The sequence below is a fragment of the Acomys russatus genome, chromosome 1 (assembly GCF_903995435.1).
Source record: "Acomys russatus chromosome 1, mAcoRus1.1, whole genome shotgun sequence".
Taxonomy (NCBI): domain Eukaryota; kingdom Metazoa; phylum Chordata; class Mammalia; order Rodentia; family Muridae; genus Acomys; species Acomys russatus.
Window position 1 is genome coordinate 19,670,203 of NC_067137.1, and position 21,358 is coordinate 19,691,560.

At 45.7% G+C, this 21,358-nt stretch overlaps 1 protein-coding gene across 1 annotated transcript in view; it reads left to right on the plus strand.

Annotated features, from left to right (window-relative positions):
- The window catches only part of Xdh (xanthine dehydrogenase), a 65,152-nt gene that overhangs the window by 4,306 nt on the left and 39,488 nt on the right, over positions 1–21,358 (plus strand). The window contains exons 2-9 of the mRNA XM_051168508.1: positions 2,184–2,241; positions 4,903–4,999; positions 6,178–6,283; positions 10,080–10,206; positions 11,237–11,298; positions 18,821–18,889; positions 19,160–19,246; positions 20,534–20,675. Coding sequence (XP_051024465.1) covers positions 2,184–2,241; positions 4,903–4,999; positions 6,178–6,283; positions 10,080–10,206; positions 11,237–11,298; positions 18,821–18,889; positions 19,160–19,246; positions 20,534–20,675 — 748 coding nt within the window. The remainder of the gene's footprint in view (positions 1–2,183; positions 2,242–4,902; positions 5,000–6,177; positions 6,284–10,079; positions 10,207–11,236; positions 11,299–18,820; positions 18,890–19,159; positions 19,247–20,533; positions 20,676–21,358) is intronic.

The window sequence follows — 21,358 nt, forward strand, 5'->3', positions numbered from 1 at the left end:
CCCGGGTCATTATAAAAACTTGCATTCCTGATATTTCTCCAAAAGAAAAAAATAGCTTCGATATCAGTGTGCCAGGCACAGTCTGCATCTATGGCAAGGCTTCTGGCTTCATGACTGTGCGAGGACCCTTGTCATGAAAATAGGAAGACTTGAGGAGGAGGAGGAAAAGGAAAGACAATACGGATGGTACGCAGTTGTGATCGAGAGTTAAAACGCGTCTCTCTATCTCTTATCTATCTCTATCTCTTCTTCTCTCTTCGCTCTCTCTCTTCCCTCCACGTCCCTCCCTCCCTCTCTCTCTCTCCCTCCCTCTCTCTCTGTACATGCACCCACACACTCACATACATGAACTACACACACACACACACACACACACACACACACACACACATATATATATATATATAGATCACACTACACAACACACACATGCACGTGTATAATTTTATTTTCTAGTAAAGTTTCCTCAGTCTCACTGTAGAATGATGTCAAGAGACAGCTAAAAACAACCAAACAAACAAAAAACCAAACTAAACCAAACCAAAGGCCAACTCACTTAAAGGGCTGTTTTAAGGTGGCTTCTCAGCTGTTCAAAGCTGACTCTTTTGATGGCTTCAAGGCTTCTTCAGGGAGCATTTGCTCGTGCATCTCATGACATGAGTGATGTGCATTTTCTTAGGCCATCTGCTTTTCCTCAGCCTCCAACAAGAAGGTCCCACTGTACAAAGAGTCCTTCTATGAGAGGCCCCATCACTTCCTCTAGGAAATCTTCCTGAGAGTGACTTAAGTACACTCCAGACAGCTCAGTCTATGCTGTGGATGGTCTGTAGTATGTCCACTGCTAAAAGAAATTCTCAGACCTACTGAATTCTCGGAATGTGCACCAGTACTGCCACCTCTTCCATTTAAGTTTAAGTAGGAGTTTAAACACACAGTTTTTAGTTAGCAACATTATTTAGTTGTGGTATGTGTGCTGTCCCGAACCTGTAGGAATCAGGGTCCTGAGTGGTGATTCATCAAGTGGGAGGACTGGGGACAAGAAACCGAGAAAACAAGAAACAAGGAGGTCTGGCACAAGCTGATGACTCATGTGAGGCAAATTTATTAACAATTTACCACATATTCTATTTGTAGAGGGGGAAAATGGCAAAAGTCAGCAGAGAGCTAAGTCAGAAATGCTGGGAAGAGAACCCAGGATTCTGCAGAAACAGCTGCTAAGGCTGATAACCCTCAGCCCACAGGGAAGAGTCAGGGCCCCAGAAGCTGCGACTATAACTCATCTGAAGATACTGGCTCCAGCCTTGCCGAGTCCACTCCTGGACAAGAACACAGAAGTATAGTTACGTTTGTTCTTTCATCAGGGCCTCTGAGAAAGACGTGGGTTGGTCTGACTCCTGGCACTATACTACAATGGAGGAATGGTAGACTTACATATGATGTGTCCCTTCTCTTAGTTTGAGGTACGAGGTCGATGTTTCCTTTCTTTCCACTTGAAGAAACTCTAGGACCTACAGCACAGTTCCCTTAAAGAGTCCCTTATCACAAATTCACTTCTGTTAAGTATGAGGAGTGGGGAAATGGGTCCTCTCGGATCTCCTTTGAAGGTTTACATCCGGGGAGAGCATCTCACATAGATGAGGTTTTTTTTTTCTACTTTACTGAACTAGTGGATGGGTTTTTCGCTTAAGATGGCTCCTCCATGCTAGCACATTCATGTTGCCACTGTGGCAGCTTGTGGCACACAACACTTTGCTGTGAGCATGGACTATATGACCAGCTGGCTTTCTGTCATCACATTACACAGAGTCTGCGCAGGCGTGCTCAAGGAAATAGAGTTAGAGTTTGCATGCTGGCAGCTCCACCTCTGGGATTTGCAGCTGGGAAGAGGCAAGAGGGATGAGGTGGTATGCTAGACTTGGAGGAGACTTTGTCATGCTCTCACCAGCATGGAACCTGAACTTCTGTGGTGTCCAGTGGAATTCTGGGACTTGAGGGCTTGATTGTGCCTTAGAGCTCATATATTCATTTTTATGGGACTGTTGAGAAAAAAACCACCTTGATTGTCATGGTCTATTCAGTATGTGCCCATTAATGCTACAGATTTTGGGATGAGCTATGAAAGGGAGAAAATTGGCTGTAAAAGAATGGATAGGTGATTTTTTGATGTCTTATTTTCTTGGTAGGTGGTGGAGAGAAATGCAGACCCGGAAACAACACTTCTGGTCTACCTGAGAAGAAAGTGTATCCTGACTCTGCAATGGGAGTGAGGGAGAAGAGACTATGGGACCATTCTCTGAAGCTTACAGAATTTCCCAGTGGCCAGGGGGTGGCCTTGAAGGCATCTGAATAGCTGTGGTAATCAAGAGCTGGGAGACCATGGGTAATCCCAGTTCTCAAATGACAGGCTATTCATGGTGTTCTTCCATGATTTGGTTCTGTGCCCATGAAAGCCCTTCCTTTCCAGCCCCTGTGAATTCTTGGTCATTTACCTTGGAAGTAGTGGGCTTTTCCTTAGTTGACATTTGCTTAATACATAGACTACCCAGGAGCCTCTCTGTCTCCATAGAGGCCCTGAGAGACCAGAGAAGGGGTTTCTATTTTTTTTTTCTTGTACTCTTGGGCATTGAACTATGGCCTTCCATATAGTCGGTGAACTTTCTATTACTGAGCATTTCCAGACAAGGGTCGCACTATGTAAGGCACCAACTGCTTGGTTGTAGGCTTCAGAGACATGAAAGGCAGGTGATGTCTTTGAGCAGTGGTTCTCAACCTGTGGGTTGCAACCCCTTTAGGGGAGGTTGTCAGATGATGCTTTCATCGGGGGGGGGGGTCACATATCAAATATTTGCATCATGATTCATAGCTGTAGCAAAATTACAGTTGTGAAGTAGCAACGAGAGTAATTTTATGGCTGGAGGCCACCACACTATGAGGAACTGTATTAAAGGGTCACAGTATTAGGACGTGAGAATCACTGCCTTAGAGTGTCCTGGGCTGCTTGCTGCTCTTCATCCGTTGTGGGGAAGGCTTCTGTAGAATCCTCCACACTGTTTGCTCTTTCATGTTATCAAAGTATTCTGGGACCCTGGATCAAAAACAAGAGAAAATATAGGTGCTGACAGTTAATGAACACTTATTATGAACAGGCAGAGCTCAAAGTAGTCTGTAGAGCTCATCTCACATAATTGTCACAGAAATTCCTCTGGGAGGAAATGAGGCTGACACCACTTAAGTGACCTGCTTTTCACTAAGTATATCCTGGGCAAGTTCTAATGGAAGCTGGAGCCATGAATGTCCCTTCTCATTTAGGTGGGAACTCTCCAGGGGCCTGCTGTCAGGACTATGCTCATTTTGACATCTATGGTGTCCTCCTCCCCCTGCCATCTGAGGTATGCCTGTGGCTCCTTTGAAGTGACCTGTTTTTTTCTTCATTACTCACAGAAGTGAGCCTGGAATCCTGGCCTTCACTTTGGGTCACCCCCATCCTACTAGCATGGAGGATGACCTGGTATGGGCCCATCTTCTGTGGCAGAGAGTCCAGTGAGTAGGAAAAGGGGATGCCATTACCAGCCCAACCCCACTAGGAGGTTATTGAGATGAATTTCGGTGTTCTGAAAACAGAGCTCATTTTAGCTCCTTACTAGTTTCAGTTTTTGTTCTGTAAGCTTAGGGGCCCCAGAAACTCCTTATCACAGCAGACTGATTTAAAGACCAAAGCTCAGAGGGATTTTAAAACTGAAAGTTGCCACGGAAAGTACAAAGTCTGCTTCCTTATTGCAGTCTGGGTTGGCAGTTAATTTGTGAGGACCGGAGAAACGTTCCACCTAGCCTTGATTCAACTCCAGGCTTCCTAGAAAAATGTCAAGGCTGGAGGATAAAAACTAGATGGCAATACCATCTCTGTCCATATACCTTGCTTAATGAGAGCAAAAAAGCAAACAGAACTTTAGGACATAAGGAAACCTCTTTGGCAGGAGGAGGAGGTGGACTACACACAGCTCTGGAGTCAGAAGACTTCTGAGTCAGAGGACTGTAACATACAAGACAACACTCTGCAGCTCATGTCACACTTAGGCCTTGATTTTGGTCTGTATTTTCATGTGTAGAGAAACAGTAGCTCTTGCCTAGGCACATTGCTGTGAAAAATCAAAAGCTTTAAGTCTAAGATGCAGTACTGTTGTTCCTTGTTGACTTTATCCTGATAATGGAGGACGTGGCCCTCTGTTAACAATCCTCTATGTCTCCCATCCTCAGAAGAGGTATATGGGATCTTAGGGACTGACAGAAACTCAGCAAAGAGGCCCATGTGACTCAAGGAAGGTGGTCACGTGTCTGCCATGGGTTTGAAATTGCCTCCTAGTTAGGCAGTTAATAGATTAACTTTCTACAGTATATATAAGATCTGGGTCCATTATTGGTTCCTTATCCTTAAAACTTTTATTTTTCATTTGTATATATTATGTGATATATTCAAATGCCCGGTCCAGCTTTAATTTTAGTGTCTGGGACTTTATAAGCCTGAAAATCTCAGGGTAAAAACCCCAAGGCTTGGCAAGTCCTAAAGCATATCACTATCTGGCTGAGGAGTTTCACTACTCACTTAGGCACCCTGTATACTCAGTCTTTGAGATGCAGGATTCTCTTGCTCAGCCCCTAGGAGATCCTGTCCCTGGAATTTGTATCCTGGATGGTGTTCCTTAGATGCTGGCTCATCTGTGCAGTAGAGGTCATCTCTTCTCACATCTCTAGTGTACAGTGGATTGAGGAGGCCATAGGCCGGCTGCCTCCTAGGTCAAGGGCTTGGGATGTGTGTAAGCTGTACCTGGGAGGCTCTGCCCAGCACTCCCATCCATCTAGAGAGTCCTTTATCTGGATCTGTGTCCTTAACAAGTGGCTACTCAGTGGGGCTGTGCGGGACCAAGCTTGGCTGTGGAGAAGGTGGCTGCGGAGCATGCACTGTGATGATCTCTAAGTATGACCGTCTTCAGAACAAGATCATGTATCCTTTGCCTGCTGCCTGGTGGTCCATGGGAGGGTGGGGTGCGGGGTCACCTTGTGAGTAAGCGTGTGAGCATGTATGTTTCTAAGCAGACTCCAGTTGTGAGCAAGGAATGTAGAATAATGTCTTATGGGGGCTCTTTCCTGGCTGATGAATGGAGACCAAGCTCTGAACTATTGATAAAACTACGGACCATTCTACAGTCGAGGCCAACACAGCATCCCATAAAATCCTTCTGCAACTCTTCATAGCATGTCCCTGACTTCCTCCCCAGTTTCCTTTTCCATCAGGGGCCTAGTACTCCTCAAGCTGAACAATATGAAGACCTCATGGCTTAGGCCCTACTCATTTCCTGATCTTGCTCTAAACTGTTGTCTGCCCTGCATGTTATCTCACCCAGGAATTTTCTACCTAGAAATACTGCAGCTCCCCTAAGGAGTGGCCCTTGATCTGCTAAGGTTGAGTTAGGTCCCTCTTGCCTATGCAGGTTTCTTAATGCCCTCTGCACAGCCTCCTGAATCACTTGCTGTCAGAGTTTTACATTGCACCTGCACACCCACTTCCGTTCTCCCATGCTGACTGCATGCTGTTGCAGGGTAGGGAGTTTTATCTTATTCACCCTGACTTCCTCAGCCCTTGGATGAGAGCTGGCATGTTCATGTCATTAAGAAACCTATGTTGTTTGTTTTCATAAAAGGGCAGTAATCAAGCAACGGATATGGGTAAGGGGCTAGAGTCTCATCTTTGCCAGAATAGGGGGGATGAACACATGGAAGAAAAAGCAATCAGAGTTTCTGGTGCTGAGGAGCAAGGAGGGCCCTGCAGATAGAGGAGTATGCTCCTTTAAGGCTACAGCTTGCTAAAAAGTTCCTTTCAATGCCCTCTAGATTTGGGCTAAGAGCTATCTTAAAGTGGCCCATTTTCTTCCATTCCAGTTTTGAGGCTGGTGCAATGGCAGCTGGTCCACCAAGACTCAGAGGAGGCTCAGTCTCAGGTGCAACAGAGCCCCGTTTTGTTCCTGGCTTAGGGTCTTAGATCTCCATCTAAGGACAGTAGCAGACACAAGAACATAGCTCAGAGCAAAGAGACACCCAGAAAGCCTCAATGTCCTATCAGGCAGCCCTGTGCTGTTCTGGCGGCCTCAGCGGCAATGAAATGTCCTTAATCTGTGGTTCTAGTCATTTTTCTGTCAATGCCTGCTTGGCCCCCATCTGCTCCCTGCATCATGTTGCCGTGACAACTGTGGAAGGCATAGGGAACAGCAAGAAGCTGCATCCTGTACAGGTGAGTGGAGTGGTGGATGTTAAGCCGGACCATTTTACAAGGAGGCCCAGGGCCGAGGCTGCAGCTTTGTTCTGGATTGTTGGGAGAAACTTCACTTCCTGAGCAAAGGAGGTTGTTCCAGCCGCCCCTGCCCCAAATCTCTTCTAGATGCTCAAGGTAGAGAGCAGGTACCCAAACCCAAAGCTCCCTTACCACTAGGGCCAGGATGATAAGCATGGTCCCCAAGGGAACAACAACAGCATAGGCCGCCTGACTCATGTCCAGGGCCACCCTATCTCCAGACCTGGGAAGATAGAGAAGAACAACGCCTTGTTTTTTTAGTATATCTGCAGTCTCCTCAATTCCAGATGTCCATGACTCCCAACGGTAAGCCTGTGTACTTCCTGTTGTGTGAAGGGGTAATCCCAGTTGCACCACTCACTTCCCATCTTCGGACAACACAGATGTTGATTAGTCAGGTCACACAGCTGCTACAAAATGCCGGACAGAGGCAACTCGAGAACGGAAGAACTTACTTTAGTTCACAGTTTGAGGGGACTCATTACCACGGTAGGGAAGTCATGGTGATAGATGCTTGAGGCAGCTTGGCACACTGCATCCACAGTTAGGAAGCAGAGAGCAGTGGAGTGCTCACATCCAGCTACGTTTTCCCCCTTTTATTCAATCCTGGATTCAGCCATTTCCCCTCCTTAACACAACCTAGATAAGCCCCCATAGAAAAACTTAATCTAGATAATTCCTCACAGGATATACCCAGATGGTTGTTTCCTAGTTTAACGTTATTGACCTACAATCAATATTGATCACCACAAATATGGACCACCAGATGTTTACCCTCTTGAGAGGGAAGGATAAGAGAATAGAGGGGGCTAGGCGCATGACTCAGTTGATGGAGTGCTTGCCTAGCATGCATGAAGCTCTGGGTTGGTTCTTCAGCACCATATGGTGTAGATATGGCCCTCTGCCCACTTGTAATCCTAGCCCTTAGAAGGAGGCAGGAGAATCAGAAGTTATACACAACTACAGCAATTTTAAGGGACAGCCATACAGGGCTATAATTACCTCACTGAAGTTTTCTTCCTGTGGAACTGGACCTCTTGACAATGGGTGGAAGGAAGGAATAGTGAAGGAGACCATGTACAAATACTTAAAAAAATTAATTTATTATAATTTATTCAGATTACATCCAGAATGTTATCCCCTCCATTGTGTCTTCCCTTTCCCACCCTCCCTCCCTCTTCTACCCTATTCCCCTTGCCTAGACCTCTGACAGAAGGGGACCTCCTCCCCCACCATATGGCCACAGCCTATCAGGTCTCCTCTAGATAGCCTGCTTCCCCAGGTTTTGAAGAGAGAATTTGGATGCTCTTTGGCCATGTAGAAACAAGTGGGAACAGGAAACAGTGGGCAGTTTTTTTTTTCCCACTGGGGTAACAGAGGCAAGGGCTTTTGGAAAATTGCAATCAGAGACAGTTCCAAAAACCCAGGCATTAATACTCTGTTGACCACTCGCGGAGACACGTCTTTCAGGAGGTCACACCTTCCTTGGTTAGTCTCCTTCCCTGACACCAGGCACTGGTGCCGCCCGATGAGCAAACAGGCTTTGTTCCACAGGAGAAGGAATGTGTAAGTCAGTCTGTGACATCAGAACAAGGTGAGGGTAGCATTGCTTCATCTCTGTAGCCTTATTTCTCAGTCAGGAAAAGGGGACACCCCTAAACTTGCCCAACCTACAAGAAGCGGGAGCTTAATTTGAGCCTGTCATTTTCTTTGTTGTGTAACAAAAAATGAGTAGTTTGAACACAGGGCTATGTGCCCTTCCTTCCAACAGTATAAACCCTTAGCCTTGTTGTTCTTATTTTATCTTCATATAAGCAACAGGAGATTCTACTTTGTTTTTTTCTTGCTTTCTTGCTTCCCCTTTCTCCTCTTCTTACTCCCACTGGCATCATGTGTTGACTCAGCCACAGACTGCTATAGTACCCAGGATTTGGCCTCCGCCCCACCTTTCTCTGTTCTCACACTCTCCCTAGGTACCTTTAATACTCATTACCTGAAAGTGGTGCACACATTTCAGCTTCAGTCTCTGTTCAGAAGTTAGACTCATTCCGAACTGCTTGCTTGATATCACTGCATAAGTGGCTAATCACAACCTTATTAAAACAAACTATTTTCCCCATAACATCTACCAGGTATTGCTCTATCCGAGCCAATGGCAAAACAATCTAGTTTTCATGATAAGAATGTAGAAGTAATCTTTGAATCTCTCATATATTCTCTCATCTACGACACCTCCCCCATTTGATTTTGCTTTTGGTCCATGCATTATCTCTCTTTGGCTGGCTGTACCATATCTCAAAGCCCCATGTCTCTGCTTATAGAATGCAGTTTCCATCCAGTGGTCCAGAGTGATTAAAAAAAAAAAAATATATATATATATACCATGAATGACATCACTGCTGGTGGAACTCTCTTAAGGCTGTCCAGCGCACAGAGACAGTTCTGTATCCTGTCTTGGCTTGTGAGGAGCTGTTTTCCCAGCCAAGGTGTTTAGCACCAGCAGGTTCCGCCCGTATTCTCTCAGCCGCTCTGGCATGCCAAGCTTGCTCTGTGTCAAGCCTTCTTGCTGACAGCTTTCTTTCCCTGATCTAAACTGTGCTGTTGAAGCCAGACTCAAAATCCTTTCTAGAGCGGCCTTTTCTGAAAAGGCTAAGCAGATGCCAGGCATTCTGGGGCATCTCATCTTGTACAAGTGCTCTACACAGCACTGGCCACCACATGGAACTGTTCTTATTCCATTTTTATTGGTATCACCCATGACAGCGTGGGCTTCATGAAATTTATCCCCATCTCTCTTCTCTATTTATAGGATCTTTCCATGCCTAGTGCATACTAGTCTCTTAGTCTGTGTTCACAAAGTTAATGTATAACATAGATTTAGATTTTTAATGTCCTGTCAGCTTTACTTAAGTACCAAGAGACATTCCCAAGAGACATAAAGAGAAGAGAGTCATTTGGATGAGGAAAGAGACCTTGTGTGGGATTTTTGTGACACCCTGTGCATAGGGTAAACTCAGTTTAGCTCATGTCCCAGCTCTCATGCCCTCACTGTGCTTTGAGGGTACCTTCTCTTAACAACCCAGGAATGTGATGGTGGCGGGTTGGAACAGGAGCCCCTCAGGGGTGGTCCTTGAAGCTCACTGCAGGCTCATATAGCTAAAGGAACAAGCACAGTGCTTCTATTTAAGACACGTGAACCTGGGTACATTCCTAAATTCACTGAGGTAGAACCGTTGTGTTCTCTGAAGGGACTTGTCCATGAGTGGCTGACATTGATAGATGTCTACAGAATGCTACCTAGAATGTCAGGAGTTTAAGGTGCCTGTAATCCAAGCTACTCAGGAAGCTAGGGTAAAAGGAAATCAAGTTCAAGGCCTGCCTGCGCTATATAGTGAGACACCATCACAAACAAACCCTAGGGAAAGGTCTGCAGATGTTGTTCAGTGATGGAGACCCTGCCTCAAATGTTCAAGGCCCAAGACCAACCTCTAGTAGACAAACAGAAAGAAATGGAGGAATAAAGAAAAAAAAAAAAAAGATAGAGTCTTATAGGAATTTCCTCTTTAAATCCTTAGCTAATAAGTAGCAGGATGGTCCCAGTCATGAAGACGAGGGACCTGCGTTCAGATAGGCTTGTTGGCCCACTGGTGATCCCACAGCTTTAAGTGAATTGTGAAGGAGCTAGTGGGGGGGGTTTCCTGATAACATGAGCATATGTTATGTGTCTTTTTTAAAGGAAAGAATTGCCAGAAGCCATGGTTCCCAGTGTGGGTTCTGCACCCCTGGCATTGTCATGAGCATGTACACACTGCTCCGAAACCAGCCTGAGCCTACCATCGAGGAGATTGAGAATGCCTTCCAAGGTGTGGACCTTCAGGGACTGCCCAGGGAGTGGGATAATGCATGGGCCCTGAACAGGTCAACACAACACGTGACAGTCAAGAATGGGCTGGGAATGCTGGGTGTGGCTCTTTGGAAAGGCTTTGGCTACAGAAACATGGTGGCCAAGATCTGCTGGGAAGTTATTTTTCTCCTGGTTTCCTGAGTGGGTCTCTGCATCCTGGGATGTCCATAGCCTACCCTTCATGGGGCAGCCTTGTCCTGGGAAAGCTAGCATGGAGGAGCACTGGTGTTTGGGAAACTGCCTAGAGCAGTGGTTCTCAACCTTCCTGACATTGCAACCCTTTAGTACAGTTTTTCATGTTGTAGTGGCACCCCTCCCCGCTCACCATAAGGTTATTTTTGTAGCTACTTCATAACTGTGATTTTGTTATGATTATGAATCATAATGTAAATATGCTTGGAGATAGACTTTCCAAAAGAGGTCACGATCCACAGTTGACAGCCATTGGTGCAGCGTCTCATAAGATTCTCTTTCACGTGCTCATCAGAATGGGCATTGTCAGGGTGATTGCCAGTCAGGAGGAAGACTGACTAGATGCTTAGCCACAGCCGTTGTTGGCTTCCTGTGACTGGATCAAAATTCTCTAGGGAACTGAATCCAGAAGGTTCCCCATCCATTCAGTACCTTTGTCGATCACCTTGTCAAACTTCTTTTGAGTCCCATGTTATGCAGTGTCTGAAGTATAAGGGATAAAAGATGGGAGTCCTCTCCTGCAGAGAGTCCCACTCTGAAGATGAAGCGTACTGGTAACATAGTTTGAGAAACTCACTGGGAAGGCTATCAAGACCCTGGGAAGGCTTGGATGTGCTTGGTCTGGGCATTCTGGGAGGACATCAGGATGGGCGTTTTGAGGACAAAAACATAACCAGGGACAGGACCTTTAAGGTGGCAGACACAGAATGTCAAAGGTCAACCACGTGCAGCAAGGGCACAAGTTCCTTGTCACCTGGGGAGGGAGATGACATTGCAACTTTCCCCTTGGCCTGCAGGAAACCTTTGCCGCTGTACAGGCTACAGACCCATCCTCCAGGGATTCCGGACCTTCGCCAAGGTAAGTGGGGCCCAGGAACAGGAGTGCCTGCCCTTAAAGCAGGAACCTAGGGGGAGCACAATTGGGAAGGATGCCAAGGGCCTCAGGTCTACAGGGAAGAAAGGTGTGAGGCATGCCAGTGAGTGAGTCTTTCCACTAGGGACATGTGGTAGGGCAAGCAGATGCCGCAGCCTTCTTATCCCTGGTGTGGGATTTCCTGCTGGGAAGGCCTGCAGCTCAGATTCCTGAGAAGGTATGCACTACCCAACTGCTACTTCCCACCGTGCCTCCAGGCTTTGGCCACTTTCCCTGGTGATTGGCAGGCTCCGCCTGCACAGGTGCTGGATGTGGCCTTTAATAGCATCCCTGCCTGGCTCAGCCTCCTATCCCTCCTCCTTCTCTCTTAGCTGCTTTCACAGTTGGCACTCTGCTGGCCTCATGAAGCTGATAATTAGATCTCCAGACAGTTTGTTAACCCCTGTAGAGTTCATAAACCTTTAGTCTGAAACCATAGCTCCGGTGTGTGGTCGCTGGTGGTGTAAGCACAGACACATGCTTAGCATGTGGTAAGGATAGAGTGCTGGCCTCTCTTCTCTTAGCTTATCTGCACCAGTTTTTACTTGACTCCTCAACTGGGTTAAGGGAATCCTGGCTTCAGTGAAACCTTCTCATCATGGTTTGATTGTGGGTCCACAGGGGAGTTAGATGCTGGAGAGGCTCCCTTACCTTTAGGGCAGGCACATCAGGAGAAAGCGTTGGGGTTTACCTAACTCGGGAAGGCTGAGTGAAGGTGGAGATGGTGCCTCATAAAGACAGGGGATGCCACACCCAGGAAATTGATCATGAAGTAAGAGGTATGCAATTAACTAGAAATGATAGTGATGACAGATTCAGAGTCTGGAATTATAACACCTAGTGTTTTATAAAATTAAGCACTTTTTTTAAAACTAAAAAGTACTTGGGCTTTTACAAAATTAGTACTTCCTGCTGCTGCTGCTGCTGCTGCTGCTGCTCCAGGTGAAGAATGTTGTGCAGTGGGGCTCAACGTTGGGAATGACAAACAAGGCTTCCCGTGAGGTGGTGTGTCTTGAGCCCTGCCAGAGGTGTCTACCGTGGAGTAAGGGAAATTCTTGTTATAGAGCAAAGTGACCTGAAGGGAGGAAGTGCAAGACAGTTCAGGGATGCATTGTAGATACCAATCTGAGTGTTCTCAACTTGGTTCTGTGGTTCTGTGTGTGTGTGTGTGTGTGTGTGTGTGTGCAGGCACATGTGTGCACATGTATGTATGAGAGAGAGAGAGAGAGAGAGAGAGAGAGAGAGAGAGAGAGAGAGAGAGAGAGAGAGAGAGAGAGTCCTGGACAGGTAGATAGCCTTTAAACAAAGAAGGAAGGCCAGAACCAAAGTACTCAGGACTTAGCATCTTGCTATTTCATATGTCCTGCCACACAAATGCCCGTGTATTGAGCAGAGAAAATAATCTACTAAGCAAAATGAGGAGGCTGCAGAATATACTAACATTTTGCAAGAAAGCTAAAGACAAACAAACAACACACACACACACACACACATACACACAGGCATGCATGCAAGCATGCACACACACACACGGAACAGACTGCTGAGAGAGGTTGCCTGTCCTTGCTGAGAGCTTCTGTGTCTACAATGACTGGTCAAAATTGAGTCTTTAAGAGGAGCACACAAATGATCAGACATTTAAAAACCTAAGTACCTCTTGCAGAGCTTTTAGGACAATACCTAGTATAACTTAGGGGTTCAACAAGTGGTACTTTAAGTGACAGTGCTGACAAATGCGTCCCCTTATCTGCCATATGGTTTTCATTAATTGCCTAGGCTTCTCTGAGAAACAAGGATTAGTCATCTTGTCCCTGTAGACCCCTCTTAGGAGTCTGCTAAAAGATGTACACTCTAACTAGCCCTGAGAGTACGTCAGAAGAGACAGATGCCAACCGCTCTCCCCTTCCCCAGGTCTCACTGAGGTGGTGCACGACTGCACCATGGAGGACTCTACCATCTCAAGCCAGCTTTTCCTGGGTTGAGCTGAGAGCTCTAAGCCTGGCACCGAGCAAGCATGCAGAAGTGCCTTCTTGTTCCTCCCTGGAGGCCCCCAGGGTTCTTAATTAGAGCCGGTTTCCTTTTGCGCTTGGCTGCAATGAGCTGGGTTTTCCTATTTTCTCACACACAGCACATCTCTACTGAAGCCCAGGCAGAGTCTGCCTGAGCTGGGCACATGGCTGACACTGAGAAGGATGGCGTCCATCTAGCAGAGAGGAAGGGAGTGGGGCAGGCCACTGGGACAGGCAGACGTGGGATTTCTGCTTTCCTTTCTGGTGTGTGAGGAGCCTAGAATGTTTCACTCTGTGGAAAGCCGGACAACGAAAAGGACATTAGTGGAAAGACAGGAGGACAGGATGGGCAATCACAGGCACGAGAAGGAACATATGAAAGGGAAGGGAAAAATGTCATAGTTACAGCACAATCTCAAAAAATTATTTTAAGAAAGAGAAACATATAAATGTTGTGCCAGAGCCTCTCCTTCTGAGGTCGTGTCATATCAGAGCCGACACTCCTAGGAGGATGACCATTTCTCCACCTCAGCCTCCTCCAGCCACTTTGACTGCAGAAAGGCCCTTGTGAAATTCACACTGTAGGGGCAGAGTCACTAATCCCAGGGCTAAAAGGCACTTATCCTTGACACTGATACACCACGAAATACATATTGGCAAGAGGTCCTTCTTTTCACTGCAACATATCTTACTTACCAATGAAAAGAAATCACCAGGCAGAAGCAAAGGCAAATGTGGTGTGAAGAGACCGACCGTACGGCAGAACTGGAATTGATATGACGTAAGTGTTAGAATGGTCAAATCATGAGTTTTTAAAAAATGATATAATTAATATGTTGAAGGTCTTAATGGAAAAAATAGATGTGCAGTGACAGGGAGATAATTTAAGCAGAGTGATAGGAAATCCATAAAGGAATGGTAGGGAAATGCTAGCGTCAAAGCCCCTGTAATAAATGCAGAATGTCCTTGGTGGGCTTATTTGTGAACCTGACGTGGCTCAGGAAAGCATTTCGGAGACTGAGGATATGCAAATGCAGACTTCCGGAGCCAATGAACAAAGAGTAGGGGAATAAAAAGCCAGAAGACCAAAAACTCAGGATCCAAACAAGTGTAACATGCATATGGGGGGTACCAGAAGAAGCAGAAAGCAACAACTGTGGATGGGAATTTCCCCAAGTGAATGTTAGACTCCAAACCTCAGAACCAGGAATCTCAGAGAACACCGAGATGGGTCAGTGCCGAAAGGAACAGTCTGACAAGATAAACAAAGTAAGATAAATAAAACAATAAGAACCAACCAAAACCAGCAACAACCTGATCCCCACAACACTCACTCCAAGATGTATTAAAGTCAAGCTTCAGAAAAGAAAGATTAAAGAAGCAGTGCTTTAAAGAAACCAGCATTACCACCTCATCTGTAGAGACACACAGCTAAGGACCATGTTTGCCTCGTAAGGAGCCACACAAGCAAGAAGAGAATGGAGTGGTATGCTAAAAAGCTCCCGGAGTCTGGGGGGAACATGTTCTTCAAAACTAAAGCAGAAAGCAAGGCATGATGGCTCACGTCTGTAATCTCAGTGCTCAGGAGGCAGAGGCAGGAGGATCTCTCCAAGTTTGAAGCCAGGCTACATAGTGACTCTAAACCCTTCATTAGTGGATCAATATAAGGCTGGTGCTTTAAGAAGACATACTTTTTTTTTAAAGCATGGGTTGGGGCGGAGTCACTAAGCAAAGACAGCTTACCAGGGCTGCACCACTGAGAAATATGGCTCCCTTTGCCCAGCAGCCATTAGCTGCCTATAGTTCCTCAGGGAAAAGGGGGCTTTGAGACTGATGCTGGGTCCAGTCTAGTGCGGGTCACATCAGGGCCACTCCTGCTGTGAGTTTCCGAGTCCACGCTTCAAAGACACAGAGACTCTTAACATGTATGCGACTAAGAGCAGAGCACCGCAAAAAGAAAATTCTAAGACAAACCTTGAAATTCCTTAAGCTGAATAAACCTTAAATTTAGAGAACCGAGAAGCAGAGGGTTCTAATGTTTTAAGTGGGTAGCTCGTCACTATTCCATCAGAAATGACCATATCCTGCAGATAGAAACAAGAAGGGCATAGGTGAATTCAACAGTACCGTCAGTTGGCTGCATGTAACTTGAAGTTTTTATATCACCACAACCAGTAATGATGGAGACAACGCTTTTCTCATGCTCACGTGGAACCTTCACAGAGATAGATCCCATTCTGGACTATAGAACAAATAAAAATATAATAGCAGTTACACAGTGTCTGTTTTGAGACTAGAGTCAGATTAAACTAGAAACTGACAACAGAAAGAAGAGAGCTGGAAAAATTCTAAAAATGCTTTCTGTGAGATTAAACAATACACTTCCAAATCACACACGGGGCAAAGAAGAAATCCCCAAATAAATTTAAACGTGTTTTGAACTGAATAAAACTGAAAATATATTTTGCCAAATTGCTTAGAGGGAAATTTATAGCATGGAATGTAAATACTAGAAGAGAAAAAAGGATCGAAAAATCAATAAGATAGGCTTTCACCGTAGGAAAATCTTAAAAAAGCAAATTAAATCCAAAAGAAACAGAAGAAAAGAAACAATATTTAGAGCATAAAGTTGACAAAATTGAATGCAGGAATTCTGTAAGGAAAAATGAACAAAACAAAATCTAGTTCTTAAAAAAAAAAAATCAATGAAAGCAATAAGCTTTGAGTCAAGCTATCCAAGGAATGATGATACAGATTACTCATATCAAAATGAAAAAAAAAAAAGGCAATGACTATAGGATAATAAACATTGAATGGATAATAAAGGAGACTTAGGGGAAAAAGCTCTAGACCATTCCTGCCATGGATGCTTCTAGGAACTCCGGAAGAGGAACGCTGCACATCAGTTAGACCGTCATGTATCGTTTTCATGGAACCTTTAGCCTTTGCGATCCTAACATCATGAACTCGGCTCCAACAGTTTCTCATAGTCTTTACTCCATAGCTCTGGCCCTGCCTGTTGTTGATGTAGAAGAAGACGGAAATGCACCTGCTCTCATTATTATGCTTGATGGAGATGCATGCATCCCCCCCAAAACAAAACAAAACAAAACAAAACAACAAAACCCTGACCAAATGTAGCCTTCCAGGCTCTTCTGAGTCAGACTTCAGCCTGGCTTAAAACTTTTGTGATATGAGTCTGAATTTGAGGTTTGATTTCCCGATTACCGACAAACAGTACACAGGATGGCAAGACAGATGCTTGTTAAATGGAGATAGTGCTTTCTTTAGAACAAATAATGCACTAATAATGCAGCCTGTGATTAGTCCTTGTCAAGGAAGCACAGTGACTTACCTTTGCACAAGTGTTATCTTTCAGTTTCAGAGTCCTCAGAATACATGCAATGAGAAGGTGCTGCTCTGTCCAGGGGCATCCCTTCTGAGATCTTGGCAGCATGTGTCCGTTTCTGATGGAATAGCATTGCAGTCTTCACTGAAAATATTTGCCCTTGCACTTTTCTGTGTTTAATTTTGTTCAGTTTAAAACATTTAAAAATTAAAAAAAAAAAACAACAAAAAAGGATTTTTTTTGGATGCCCTACTGTTACCTGCATTCACATGAAGTCTTTTAAAATTTTGTTTTGGGGGGCGGGTTTTTTGAGACAGGATCTCTCTACGTAGCCCTGGCTGTCCTGGTACTCACTATGTAGACTGGAACTCAGTATGTGGCCGCAAACTCACAGAGATCTGTCTGCCTCTGTCTCTCTGTGTACTAGGATGAAAAGCATGTGCCACCATGACCAACTTCCAAATCGAAGATTGTGTTTTGTTTGGCTTTCTTGACTTGCCTGTTGTACCTATGGCCTCCCCTTCGGCTTCTGACTGTATTGATTCTCTTGCCTCTGTGTCCTGAGCACTGAGATTACACATGTGGGCAGCTGTGCTCTTTTCTTGCATCTAACTTTTAAATACAAGTTTCAGAGAGTATAGAATTCTAAGTTGGTAGGATTTCTCTTTTTCACTGTTTTTATTATTTTATCCATCTCTCTTCTTGGTCACCTCATAAAGCAGAGAGCCTGGGAAGGTGTGGACAGAAAAGTCACTTCCTCCACCCCGGTAGACCTTGAGTGACTCATTATTATACACCACAATAATTTATAGCACAAATATACCAATGAATTACCAAGGAAATCTGTCTAAGTGGTAATATGCTGATACACTGACTGTTTGGAAACAGCTGCTCATATAATGTACGTCCTTCCTCAAGAAGGCCCGGTGAGCAAGGTGATGGTTTGCTATATGCAAACTCCTCTCACTTTCAGAAAGTCCAAGAAGAAAGCTGAAAGCAGGCGTTAAGGGATCATCCTCCCTGCCTAAGCATAGAGAAGGCAGGATGGGAGAGAGTGTGTGTGTCTGGAATAGAGCAGGCCTGGTGTGCAGTGACACAGCTGAGATGCCAGAGCGCTCTGCACACAGGGTGTGGAACAGCAATAGTTTCTGTTGGTCATGCTTACATGTTCTCCAAGGCCACACCTCCAACCGCCAAGGCCTTCTGGGAGCTTCTTTAGGCAGAGGTAGAGGGTTGTGGCTCTTTGGAGAGAGGCCAGCATGGAAAGGTGTCTCTGCTGACTCACACACTGAAGGGATGTCTGTCCCCAGCTTGCTCCTTTCAGGACCAGGTACCCTAGAAAACTAGGCTCTCTCATATTTGTTTCTTAGCATTAACTTCATGATTTTGGACTTCTTGAGTTGGATCTGCCAGGTAAACACACATTCAATCAACCATGTATGACCTCAGTGGTGGGAGACAGCCATCTCTTCTATATCTGTGCTCTGCCACAGACCTTCTGAGAGGTCTGAGCAAGCCCTTCCACCTAATGATGGGTGACCCATGTTCTTTCTCCAGAGTGCAGTCACAGTGAAGAGTGGAGCAGTTAGCTTTCTGGAGAAAACCCACAATAAGAAATAGAGGCCACTGGGCACACGGTCTGGCTGCGTCTTTGAGATGGGTGCTGATGTAGCATATCTGTGACAGCGTCTGACAAAGACCCCAGCTGCAGAGACTCCCAGCCAAGCTTCATAAACCTCAGCTGGTCTGAAAGTAGCACCTCTCCTGTCTTGTGAGAAGCTGTAGGAAAGTTTCTCTTAGGAGGCTCCCCAGGAAGCAACAGTGAACAAGGAAAGTGGGTCTAAACTTAAGTTCTGATAAAGTAGAGCCTAGGAGAAATTTTCTTGAAAATAAAATTCCCTGTTGCTCCAAGGACTTCCTTAAGTCACGTTACTGAAGTGAGCATCCAGCAGGGACCCTGGAGGCAAGACCGGATGGGAGAGGCAGTGCTCTTCTCACTGATGCAGGCTGGGATTGCCAGAGCTAAACTTCAGTAGATAAGAATAATTGACTTTCTTTAGGTTCTGTGAAGCTGGAAATATTCTCACATGAGTATGTGTCAACTCCACAGGATGGTGGGTGCTGTGGAGGAGGCGGAAACAACCCAAACTGCTGCATGAACCAGATTAAAGACCAAATGGTAATGGGGCTTCCTGGGAGCCTAGGGGGTCACTCTCAGATCTTGGAGGGGGTCACTACACCTCATCCCTGGCAGTAATGCTGGAAGAAGGATCAATGAGAAGTCACAATGCTCAGACGAAGAAGATGCAGTGGCGCCCATTACTTCTGGCTTTTCTGGCAACGCTCCTTGTTTCTTCTCCCAGGAGCTTTCTGCCTCTACCTGGGGGTGAGCTCACCTGAAGGTCAAGCTGCCCAAGCATCTCATATATACTGTTCTCTCTCCTCGCAGGTTGCTCCCTCACCATCTTTATTCAAACCAGAGGATTTCAAACCCTTAGATCCCACCCAAGACCCCATCTTTCCTCCAGAGTTGCTGGTAAGGGATACTGGGGAGTCTAGCAAAATATCTCTTCCACGAACCCCTGAGTTCTACTTTGTCTACATGGCTTCTGAGAACATTGTACAGTTTGGTCTTAGATTTCAGCTTAGCTCCTTTTCCTTTTCCTGCTATTTCTAAGAGGTAAAGACCATCTATTCTGTGCTCCCATAGCATCCTTTGCTTCTTCTTACACATGTCAAACAGTTACAGACTCCATGTTTTTTAAAATACAGTATTCTGCCTGCAGGCCAGAAGAGGGCATCAGATCACATTGTAGATGATTAAGAGTCATCATGTGCTTGCTGGGAATTGAACTCAGGGCCTTTAGAAGAATAGCCAGTGCTCTTAACTTCTGAGCCATCTCTGCAGCCCCATGTCCATGTTTCTTGATGGCCTTTAAGTTCCACAAGAACAGAGACTGGTCTCTACAGTAATACACTATGTATCAATAGCACTTTGTATCAATTTGCGGCCCCCTTGGCTTTCTCTATGTGTAAGGCCATGTCTATTTTCCCCTCTCTGCCTGGCTTACTTCTTTAAAGGAAACATAAAATAGAGCTGCATTCAAAGGACATACATGGCTTGAGGTTTCATCTCAGAGATATATCCTCATGCCTGCTTTCTCATTTTCACTTGTATTTATTGCAAAGAAAGAATCAAGCCTCCTCCAGTGTTTCTGTGATTCATGTTTCTTGGGGATGTAGGTTCTTGAAGACAGTCTCAAAAGTTCAATAGGCCAGAGGGTGGATTGTCAGAGTCACCAGCACATCCTTCTCTGTACTGTGAACCCTTGAAGACACCATCAGTTTGATACTTGGGACTTCTTTCCTCCCCCAGTGTCACCCCCATCTACTGGATTCATCCCTCTTCTGCATCCGATTTGCACACCTGTTGTCCTGACCTCCAACCCTTCCCCATTCCTTGTCCTCTGTGTCTTCTGGACACAGTGTGGGGCAGTGTCAGAAATTTGTGGTTTCTGCTTTGGGCTCCTCATAGCAGGTAACTTTTGGCAAGCACCATAACCTCCTTGGTCTTGAGCTGTAATCGTGAGGCTCAGAGTGCCTCTCTCCTCAAGCTCTCCTCAAGAGTGCTGTGATGTGATGGATAGGTACCTTCCTGCATGTCATTCCTCTCACATTTGCCCTCGGCCTGCGCCACTCTTCCTTCTGAATTTGGTATTAGAGAGTCAGTAAACAGGCTGACTCCAATGCAGACTTAATAGTGATTCCTTGTGGGGATGGAGGTAGGAAGGAGACAGTATAGTAAGCTAACTACACTTCCCAGAGGCTGAAAGACACTCCCCGGAAGACGCTGCACTTTGAAGGGGAGCGTGTGACCTGGATCCAAGCTTCAACCATGGGGGAACTGCTCGACCTCAAAGCTCAGCACCCTGATGCCAAGCTGGTGGTGGGAAACACAGAGATAGGTAAGGCTGCGTGGGACCTTTGGGTATTGATGGCCTCTTTCGGACCCTCTTCTCTCTCCTTGATCTCCCCCAAAGCCCGTTCTCTACTCACTGCCTTATTGGAAGCTCAGGGACCCACTGAGAAGCTCAAGGTATATGGAATCCCAAGACATTGGCTCCAACCCTTCCTTGCCTTGCCATTCTGTGTATAGGTGATGTAACTTCTCACGGGGCTGCTTGGATATCAGGTGTAATCCTCACACTTGCTGATTTTCTCCATGAACATCCACAGAGGGCCAACTGTGACTCTTCCCATCTCTGAGAGGAGCTGGGGATACAAAAATCTAAGAGAAAAAGTTCCTTCCCTCACAGCTTTCCTGATAAAAAGAAAGAAGGGGAAAATGCCCAAGCCAGCGCTAGAGATCTACAGACGCTGCTGTGTGTGTTGCACATGTGTTTATGTGTTGGTCAAATGAAGAGAGCGAGCGTCTTTCTATTTCACTTGCTACCATATACCCCTGAAATGGGATCCTCAAAAAAGCTGGAGCTAAGCTCAGCAAGCCCCACACAGCATTAGTATTACGGATGCGTGTAGCCACCCCTAGTCTTTGACATGAGTGTTGGGGATTTGAAACCAGGGACTCATGCTTACACATGATGTGATAGGGCAATGGAGAGATTTTCAAGGGTGACTAGGTTGGCTG